At 37.6% G+C, this 10,367-nt stretch overlaps 3 protein-coding genes across 5 annotated transcripts; all 3 read left to right on the top strand.

Annotated features, from left to right (window-relative positions):
• Positions 1-3,811: 3,811 nt before the first annotated feature.
• LOC145901571 (procathepsin L-like) lies at positions 3,812-5,628 on the top strand. 2 transcript variants are annotated; one of them, XM_082989303.1, is made up of 6 exons: positions 3,812-3,928; positions 4,064-4,221; positions 4,345-4,521; positions 4,601-4,772; positions 4,835-4,976; positions 5,085-5,628. In XM_082989303.1, the coding sequence occupies exons 1-6, from the start codon at positions 3,898-3,900 to the stop codon at positions 5,254-5,256; spliced, it is 852 nt and encodes a 283-aa protein (XP_082845429.1). In that variant the 5' UTR covers positions 3,812-3,897; the 3' UTR covers positions 5,257-5,628. The 2 variants fall into 2 exon arrangements, with proteins under 2 accessions (XP_082845429.1, XP_082845428.1); XM_082989302.1 differs by having other exon boundaries at positions 3,878-3,976.
• A 2,402-nt stretch (positions 5,629-8,030) lies between these two features.
• On the top strand, positions 8,031-8,831 carry LOC145901574 (procathepsin L-like). Of its 2 annotated transcripts, XM_082989308.1 has the most exons (4): positions 8,031-8,137; positions 8,236-8,378; positions 8,441-8,677; positions 8,745-8,831. In XM_082989308.1, exons 1-4 carry the CDS (start codon positions 8,077-8,079, stop codon positions 8,787-8,789), a joined length of 486 nt encoding a protein of 161 aa, XP_082845434.1. In that variant the 5' UTR covers positions 8,031-8,076; the 3' UTR covers positions 8,790-8,831. The 2 variants fall into 2 exon arrangements, with proteins under 2 accessions (XP_082845434.1, XP_082845433.1); XM_082989307.1 differs by lacking the exon at positions 8,745-8,831 and having other exon boundaries at positions 8,441-8,737.
• On the top strand, positions 8,789-9,928 carry LOC145901573 (cathepsin L-like peptidase). Its single transcript, XM_082989306.1, has 4 exons — positions 8,789-8,920; positions 9,104-9,257; positions 9,321-9,459; positions 9,629-9,928. Exons 1-4 carry the CDS (start codon positions 8,822-8,824, stop codon positions 9,768-9,770), a joined length of 534 nt encoding a protein of 177 aa, XP_082845432.1. The 5' UTR covers positions 8,789-8,821; the 3' UTR covers positions 9,771-9,928.
• The last annotated feature ends 439 nt before the right edge of the window (positions 9,929-10,367 follow it).

The raw sequence follows: 10,367 nt of genomic DNA, 5'->3' as shown, positions 1-10,367 counted from the left end.
AGCGAGTGGTTAACAAGCTGCGGTCCCAACTTCTATGAAGAGGCAAAAGTTCTGCGTGGAGTTTGGAGGTTGATGCGGGTTTTGCGTGCGTTTGTTTCTTTTGTATCTTTTATACAAGAGGGAGACAGAACAAAAACATTACTCGCAACAAGAAATAGAAGGTGGTTGGTTGCATCCACAGTCTTGTCACTTCTCTGCTTCGGTGCAAACTTGCATTATTCAAAAACGATTTTAAACAGAATATCACAATAATGTTTAATGTGTTTTTAAACGACGATACCACAAACAAATTTTCCAGATTTTAGCAAACGTGCAATCCATTCATCCATCCTAGTTCCGTTTCTCTCTGGAAATGCAACAACAACTTTTTTCAGATTTTAGTAAACAGGAGCAATGTCCGGTTGTAGCAAAAGGCGTTTATTATACAAGCAGTAAAGTTTGCTGTTTGAAACTTCGTTGTTGCAAAAGATAAATGCTATATTTTTTGTCACACCCCTTTATTTAAGTATTAAGTTTTACGCAACTATGGTTAAGCAAATTAAGGACGATTTACCATGTCACTGAAACGATTCAATGAAATATGACAAGTGCATTTCCCTCATCGTATTGTTTGTTGATCTTTGTCAAGTTAGCGTTCTTCCATTTCCTCTAAAGAATAACTTTTGTCTGTGCAAACGTGACGAATTTAAATTTATTTGGAAAATTAACAATGAAGCATGAAAGATTCACTGTATGTAGTAATCCAAGCTTTTCACTGCACTGAAATAAAATCCATATCAGTTATTTTTAAGTTCCGCTGTTTTATAACTGTTTACATATTTTCTTTTCCATGTGTTTTTTCTTATTTACTTTTTTTATGATTATGAATCAGCCTGAACACAAAAAGCAACTGTTTCAGTGCGCTTTCTGTATAGTTTGTAAATTTAAACACTAAGAAAATTGTTCCTTATTTGGTAATTCGTACGTTATTACCGTAATAGCCTTTTGAACTTACTTTGTCCATCATTTTGATGAGAAAACTACTTGAATTGTGATTCTTACAGTTTTTACGTTAAAAGTTGCTACCAATTTGTTTTAAGCCCGTAAAAATATTGAAATTACGTTTACATTATATCCAGTGTACAACTGTACAACTGTCTTCGATACAATATTACAACGACTGCGAGGCAACGAATTCGCGTGTTTTCGCGGTTTCAACCCACGTTTGTTTAAAACGTTGCATTCTACGTATGGGTTTTCTTTCTGGTCACATCACGTGGTTGATGCGCACATAATAATAGTCGTTATTTTAACGCCAAACTTATGCAAGTACAAGAATCCTGTAATCGAAATATGCCTGGTCGTTCTCATGCGTTAGTTACCAGATACGACATTTTAGCTATTCGACACGCACGACAAAAATCGATGCCCGAATGTTTTTGTTCTGTCTCCCTCTTGTATAAAAGATACAAAAGAAACAAACGCACGCAAAACGCGCATCAACCTCCAAACTCTTCTTCATTGAAGTTGGGACCATATAACCAGTCGCTAAAATACATTGGAAAGCTCCCAACCAAGATGGTGGGTCAATCAAACATTATTTGCTGTTGTTCGTCCATATTTGGTGCCACGCACGTGACACAACGCGTCATCCACGTGGAGTTTTGTTTGGAGTTGTGAAATTTTGACCGTCGTAAAAGCTCTGTTCCTTGCGTTGTGAAACAAGTTGTTCTTAGTTGAGTTGTGTTGGCGACAGCATCATGACAATCAATTATGAAATGTGGATTATTTGCTTATTTACTTGCTTGTATTCAAGGTGTTTGAAACGACGATTCTTTGTAAAATTTCCTTGCTTCGCTGGAATGCCCAGGTATATTTTTGACGAATAAAATATCTGTCCATGAACATGGCCTCTGTGGGGGGAAGAAACCTATTGAGTAAATATTAAGATTTTTAGGTGGTTTATACTGAATAGCAAAACTCAGTTTTTATTTATTTGCACTTCAAATATTCGTGTTATAATTATAAATCATTTTTAGATGTTGTAATTCCGTACAGCATATCTGGCAAATAAGTTAGGTCTGGTATGAGTTAGTTAAGTTCAAAAACTTGCGGCCTCTACCAGTGCTTGGAGTTCTCTGTTACAAATTCGTCATTACAAACAAACAAATCGCTTGCAATAGCTCTCAAATAATTATAATGAGCTGTTTTATTCAAACCCAATACGTTCAAATACGTTTCTGACGATCTTAATGTGGAAATATTTCGAACAAAAACGGTGATTTACTACCACCGACTGTGTTTGTGTACTTGGTTATGCGAAAAAAATGTTAAACCGTTTGGTAAAGACAGGTACACGATTGTCAAGACATAAATGTTCAGGCTTTTTAATCGCGGAACTATCAATAAACATTTTATAAAACGTTTTTGTTTTTGTGGATTAATGTGAAATATTTTAAATAGGAAAGCCAAAGCTAAGATGCTATTAATCACGCTAAGTATAGTAGACGTTAACACTAACTGCGTTTATCATCAGTACTATGATTGAATGAGTTGCATGCAGCGGAGAACCGAGTGTACATCCAGCACCACAAACCATCACAAAACATAAATGACAAATCAAAACCTCTCAACCTGTTCAACATTTAGGTCTTCACTGCAGCTTGACACATCTCAACTGATGACGTCGCTGCCGAGTTGTTGGTACTGTTGTCACGTGATGTGACTCTGACGTGTTGCTTCGTGTTGTTGTTTTTCTGCCCGTTCAGTCGCATGTCTACCTCGGTGCTCCGCTGCATGTAGCTTATTATAGTACTGATGATAAACGCAGTTGATGGCATATTTGCTTTGGCTTTCCTATTTAAAGTAATCAAATCAAAAGTATTTTGCACCCAAGTTTGTGAAATATGGTGGGGAAAGTCACCATTTAATTAAACAGTTTGTTTGTTGTTTTTGATTTGTTTAGTGCAACAACAACTAACAACACGCTTAACACTGTGTCTTGAGTGTAACAAAAAGCAACAAAAAACACAAACGCATTATAAGTAAGCACACATGGTTAACATGAATATAACTGCTTTTAATTGTGTTATATTAGTTGCGTTTTGAGTTACTTGTTGCTAACAACAACCACGAAACAGTGGGTTAATTGTGCAGCCAATTTACCACCAGGCTTTTCATATGTGATTATTCGGAATGTGCGATTATAAGTAATATCAACAGTGCATGTTGCTAACAGCGGTTCGAAATCTAACTCCCTCTCCTTCTCCCTCTCTCTCCCTCTCTCTCCCTCTCTCTTTGCCGCGTTGCCAGCGAGTTATTCTTTGAGCAAGACCCCGTTTGCGAAATATTATACTTTGTTATAAAATATAAAATCTGTCAATGCAAATAAACGTTGATAAAATGTTACCCCGGCTTTCCTCCGACGCGACTCTACTGACACACCTCAAATGTAGGTGGAGAAAACTTAATCTCGCCAGCAACTGACGTGTGCGTTGGTGTACCTCATCATCAATGTTGGTCTAAGGAGAATGCTATTTACAACACAGTGGACATACCTTCTTTATGTTTTAAATTCGTTCTTAACTGGGTGTCTTTATTCCCTTCACGGTTTTGATCCTCAGGCGACGCTTTTTAAAATTGTTTTGGCACAAACAGCGTTAAATGAAAGCCTTTTCCGCGTTTTTGGTAACATTATTCATATGGTATTCTCACTATCCTCATAAAATAAGTTAAATAATGTTTAAATTTCTTTTACATGTAGTTAGCATTAAAGGTAAACCGTATTTGTTAATTCGTCGTTGGCATCATGTGATGGCATTGCAATGCGTGGGAAGGATTTATTCATACAAAGAACGCAGTCCATCAGCAGAAGGAGCATTACTTCACCGTCTGGTTAGATTTACACTGAGCAAAACTATGTTGCAAGTTGCGGCACCATTGGAAGATGGTTTGTATTTAATGAAGGACGAGGTTGTCGATCGGAGACATTTGTTGTGTAAGCTCTTTTAGATTGACCAAGTTTATTGCATATGGCGAATTTGGGAAACCAAACGTGTTAAGACGTTAAGATGTATATTTTCAGTGAGGAAAACTCAAGCTGCATTCGATGAGACAGAAATTGCACAAGTTGCAAGTCCTTTGAAGCCACAGGAGAATTCTTATTTTGACTGGCGTGATTCTGGTTGTGTAACATCTGTACAGGATCAGATGCAATTCCCATGTGGATGGATATTTGCTGCAGTAAGTATTTCGAATCACTAAAGTGTTGTGGATAAATGTTTTAAAAAAATTTTTTTTTGATAAATATTTTTTTTGATATAATTTCACTGGTGCCTTTGTTTGGAAAAAGCTTTGGATATGCAGGTAGCAGCCGTTAAATCACATCATAAAATCAAGAACGGGAAATTGGTGAAACTTTCTGAACAACAATTAGTCGATGGCCTGGATAAAGGTGACAGACCAGGCAGGTTGGAATGGGCGTTTGATTATATCAAGGAAAATGGCATTACTCGAGCTGATCTGTACCCTTATACTGGAAAGGTCGGTCAAATACTGTTGATCATTTACTCAGTTGTTAAAATCGCCCCCACATTACTAAATTTGAATAACGTTTGTACAGAAAGGAGTTTGGAAAAATGACTTAGAACCAGCGGCCCGTGTAGAAGAATGGAAGAAAATTACCCCTGGTGACGAACAGGAGTTGGAGAAAATTGTGGCTAAAGTTGGTCCAGTTGCAGTGAGTTTGGTTGCTTCCAGTACGGACATGTTTTATCGTCACACATATTATCAAGGTATGTCACTGCAAGGAAAACCACAGAATCAATTTTCTTGATTAAAAACATTCGTCTTGCAGACATTTTTTACGATCCGAAATGGGTGAAGGGATTTAACCCTCAAAAGAAAGATGCGTTGCGTCATGCTGTGTTGGTCGTTGGTTTTGGACGAGATCAGAGCAAACCACGTGGTGAAGACAAGTACTGGATTATAAAGAACAGGTATAAATTTTACAGTTAGACTACGATACCTGGGCTGCGAAGCCTGTTAGCCTAATGACTTCCTACTAAGTTTTGTGTGAACGTTTGTTTAAATACATTTCCACACAGAAAAACGATGAAATTCCATGGATGGACGATCGGAATGTGGCAGAATGTTACAGACCACCCTTGTTATTCGGAGCATCAAAACTGTGTGATGAACCTCACGAAACTGAACCAGATGTTGGCATTGAGGGACTCAACCCTGAAAGTATTGACTGGAGGGTCAAGGGTTGTGTAACACCGGTGAAGGACCAAATGAAAATCAATGTCTGTTGGATATTCAGTGCAGTAAGCGTTCGTAACAAATGCCTAACTGGTATAACTACTGTGATTTAAATATGCAGGTAGCATCCGTTAAATCTCATCACAAGATAAATAACGGAGAATTGGTCAAACTTTCTGAACAACAATTAGTTGATTGTATTTATGTATTTATCAACTAAAATAAATATAACCAATAGTTTGGCTAGAAAGATTTTCTTTTTATCAAAGTTAACTCGTGCAGGTTAAAAGTTCGTAGCAGCGCTTGCCGTTATATGTGGGATAGCATAAAACTAATGGACAGTTACTAAAATTGGTCACAATATATTATTTTTTTTACAACTTTTACAAACGGACACTCCATAGACAACTTACAATAGCTTAATGCGCCATTAGAAACAGTACATGATCATTTTACATGAAAATTTACTCTATCCCAGATTTAAACACGAACTTCGGTTTGCACTTGCTAAAATGCTGAGGTCCATAAGTATGTCGGAAAAATATTTTTTGTAAAAAAGCGACAATAATTGAGAGCTGCAGTGCCAAACAACAGAGACAACCACCGTGGAAATTGTGTTTTTTAAAAAAAAAAACTCTACCAGGTTCTCTCCGTACCTTAAATAAAAGTCAAATCTGAACAAACCAGCACTTGTTACAAGTTTATTAGAACCGGCACTCAATTTGTGTTAGTTTATCTTCACGTTTTACGTCGTTCTTATTTAGTTTCGGCAAGTGAACACAGTTGAATACAGCGTGGACAGTGGAATAATTTGAATTATGCAAATCCGGTGACGTATTTTAAAATTATGTGAAGGGTTTAGAAACAAAAATTGCTACTATACCAGTTAGTAAACGATCAATCCATTTATCCAAGTTTCGTTTCTCTCTGGAAATGCAACAAGAATTGCAATTGTGACTCTGTTCTACCGGCTAAGCTGCAGGAGCAAAATCCGGTTTGATTGAAGATGACCAAGAAGCAAAAGGCGTTTACTATACAAGTAGTTAAGTTTGCTGTTTAAAACGTCTTAAATTCGGTTGGAAAATCAACAGTCAAGCCTTAACTGAAATAGAATCATCGTCAGAGAGTCATCAGGGGTTGCATATTTTTTTTTTCTTTAAATATTACTTTCTTTCAGTCTAAACAAAAAGCAACTATTTCAGAGCCCTACCAATGAAGTTTGTTAGCCGCTTGGGAAGTTGTACATAATTTTGTTAGTAACTGCCGTAATGATGTAAATGATTTGAAGCTCATCTGAAACACTCCATTGTGTGGTCCTTAAAAAAATACCTGTGTTTTGCTGTTGTTTCTTGTGTTTAAATTCAGTTTGTGCAGTTCCGGACAAATATTATCACAAAATCTGCGTCACATCCAGGACTGTACAGCTGCAATCGATTAAACTTTGTAACGTTGCATAACGAATCGTGTGTCGTCATTGTGAGTGGGTTCTCTGCGCAATAACTACCTCTCAACATACGTGCATTGGCAATGATAACTTCAATCAGAATAGTTTTCCTACAGTCCGTTTTTCCCTTTTTCTTCGTAGTCCTCCTGTCGTTTATTGCGTTTTCCTGTCCTTTTTTTCTGGTTTTCCTGTGTTTTTATCTATATTCCACTGTACACTCTACGCCTAAATGAACAATTTACTGCCGTAGGATCCGTTGTTGTTTCAGACCTAGGAGCGCTGCAAACCAACATCACAACGTGCGATTGATCATCAGCAAGACCTACGATGATTCAACAAGCGCAACCTCCATACGATCCCGACCATCTCCAACCAAAACCACCACGTTTGGACGGGACGTAAAGGTCTGTCGATGTGGATCAAAGGAAACGTTCTGAGAACCGAGTTGGCGTTTGCGTTTCGATGGGTTTTGCTTTGGCCAGCACGGCCGGGTGGCCACCTTTCGTCACATGCAGCTTGTCGCAACCCATCACCTCTCAGTGCGACAGGCTGCGATCCTACGACAGATGGTGATTCTCCGTGAGGAAATCACCTTCATGGGCGCCTGATAACCTTCATGGTTTTATCGGTGCCCATGCCATTTCATTTCCTTGTTTTTTGTTCGTCGCGTAGTTGCTTTTCTCGCAAAATAAACATGATTTGATTTGATTTGATATAGTGGCGCAACACATGGTGGAGATATGACGCAAGTAACACATGTCATATCGACATGCTAACCTTGCCTTGGCCAAATATTTATAGGTCAGATAACTCTCCTCGAACCTTCACATTACGGTTCCGTCGAACAAATCACTTACCCCAAGAAAGATCCGATGAAGGCAAAAAAATTTTTATTTTAGTTAAGACATTTCAGGTCGTATAAAAGAAAGCCACTTTTCGTCATTAAATAGATCGAAAAGAAAGAAAGGGGCAAAATAATGTGAATATTAATAGTATTTATGGCACCAATAAAAGCAAATATATAAAAATGCACGATTGGCATATCGAAATGGCAAGTTGCATTTGCAGAATGTCTCTGTGGATGCAACCCTACCACCTACTATTTCCTGATACCAGTAGTAATCTTCATCATTGGTGCATCTGTAGCGTTCAACCCATGAATTGTAACTAACGTCAGAGTAATACTAAACGTTAACGCATTGCAACGTGGGAAGCCATGACTTGTGTTATTTTTGCCGCTGACATCATGAATCCCACACCCACCGTTGTGTTCAACTACGTACGTTGTGAATGGATATGGTGAAATCATACGTCACTTTTTCCCACATGCTGTTGCGAGTATATATACACATATATTAGATATCAGTGCTAAGATCTACAACCGCTAGAGAATGGACAGAAAGTTTGAAGACCACTTGGAGCAAGAATGGGCGAAGTGGACTGCAAAGTATGGTAAGTTTATATGTTAGTGGGAAAAATTTTAATTTGTTGAGAAATGTCGAGTGGTTTTGATACATGTGTCAACTAAATAATGTTAATCCCTCATGAAGAAAAAGTTTACACAAGCGAACACGACCTCCACGAACGAAGAAACATTTGGCGAAAAAATTGCATTGAAATTGAGGAGCACAACAAATTGTATGAGGACGGCATATTCACCTACCGCGTTTCTCTCACTCGGTTTAGTGATCAGGTGAATGAATTACTTTTCTTTTGTTGTTGAAGAATATTTACTCATGTTTTTTCTCACATTAGAGACCTGAGGAATTATCATGGATGAGTGGTTTGATATCGTTGGAAAATAAGACAAATTCTGTTGTCCAAGGGTACCTTCATCAACCACACAGCGGGATAGATCTATCTTTTGGTAGCAGTCGGCGACAAGCAGGACAGTTGCCGAATTCAGAAAACGTTGATTGGAGGGAAAAGGGTTGTGTGACACCTGTACAAGACCAAAAAACAGAATTGTCGGCATGCTGCATATTCAGCGCAGTATGGATATGTCATGGTGATATCTTGGTTAGTATTCAAATACAGTTTCTATTTCATTAAACTATAGGTTGCAGCCGTTGAACACATTACAAAATCTACAACAATCAGTTGATTAAACTTTCTGAACAACAACTTGTTGATTGCATGGAGGAAGGTGACAGGAAAGGCTATTTGGTGTGTGCGTTTGAATACATAAAGGAAAATGGAATTGCAAAATTGGATCAGTATCAACGCACGAGAAAGGTTGGTTCGCCATTGAAGAAAAATTTTACCTCAGAACCTGAGTAAGAGAAAACGTTTGAGAAAAAGTAGTACTGATTTTTAAGTTGGTTGAAGACGCAAAATAAAAAGATGAACAAGAAAGACTGGATCGCAACTCAGGCTCAAATAAAGAAAAATGTTGTCTAACATTACACGTTTTGTTAGACAAAGGAAAGAGCAGTTGGAATAAAAGGATGGAAGATAATACCTTCCGGAGACGAAAAGGAGATGGAGAATGTTGTGGCGAATGTTGGACCAGTTGCTGTCGGCCTGTATGTTTCAAACCGGAGCAAATTCTTTCGCCATACCCACTATGAAGGTTCAATAAGTTCTGTTTTAAAAATAGATGGAAGTGTTGTATAACCTAAACCGTACACGTCAGATATATTTTACGATCCTGATTGGGAGAAGGCTTCTGACGGAAACGGCGATTCTCTGCGACATACGGTGTGTGTAGTAGGTTTTGGGAAGGATCCATTTAAACCACCTGGTGAAGACGAGTACTGGATTGTCAAGAACAGGTAGACAATCTATGCACTTACGAACTGTGTAGAGATATTATTATTGATCGATTTGTAGCCTTAAAGTTGTTATAAAGCATTGGAATATCAATATAATAAATCAACCAAATGATTTTTTTTAAGATAATCATAATATGTTGCTGGAATTATTATATTTTTTTTAATTAAGTTGGGGAATAGATGACAAAAACGATCCGAATTCCGGTTATAAGAAAATCGCTAAGAACCGACGAAACAACTGCAATATTGCCGGGAGTTTCCGTTGCTGTGCTATGTATCCAGTCGGCGTGCATTCTCTCGGCCTGCCATAATTATTTTTGTAAATGTGCTGCTGAAAAACTCACGTTTGCCTGCAATTGTCATATGTATTTATGTATTTATATGTATTTATATATGGTATTTATCAAGTGCTGTGGTTTTATTTCACCGAAATGTCATGTAGATTTATTATAAAATTACGATTTGTTGTAACTCCCCACATTAAGATGTGTTGTGTCACGATTAAAAGGAAAAGTGTGCATGATTAAAAAGCTGGGAATTGTTATTTACTGATAAAAAAGGATAAAGTTTAAACGTGAAATAAAACGAAAGTATGTAAAAAGAACCAAGAAGAGAAAGTGATATCAACAACCCCGGTTTGAGTTGTACCAGCGAACAATGCATGATCGTCGGCGAATAAAAACCCAACGCATTCAAAAATTGAAAAATTGGGATCTAACCACAACTGCAGATACAGGCCTAGCGATCACTGTAACTTTCGCAATCATACTAGAGAAGAAGTAGCTTTTTACTACAGGATCAGCCTGGCCTTTGATCAGGAATATATATTTCGCCCCATGGGCATCTTCAGTTCCTTGCAGTAAACATAATAAAGGATGTTTTTGGTGTTTAAAAAAGAAAAAAACAAC

The sequence above is a fragment of the Ascidia mentula genome, chromosome 5, assembly GCF_947561715.1.
Source record: "Ascidia mentula chromosome 5, kaAscMent1.1, whole genome shotgun sequence".
Lineage (NCBI taxonomy): Eukaryota > Metazoa > Chordata > Ascidiacea > Phlebobranchia > Ascidiidae > Ascidia > Ascidia mentula.
This window is presented reverse-complemented; position numbering and strand designations above follow the sequence as displayed.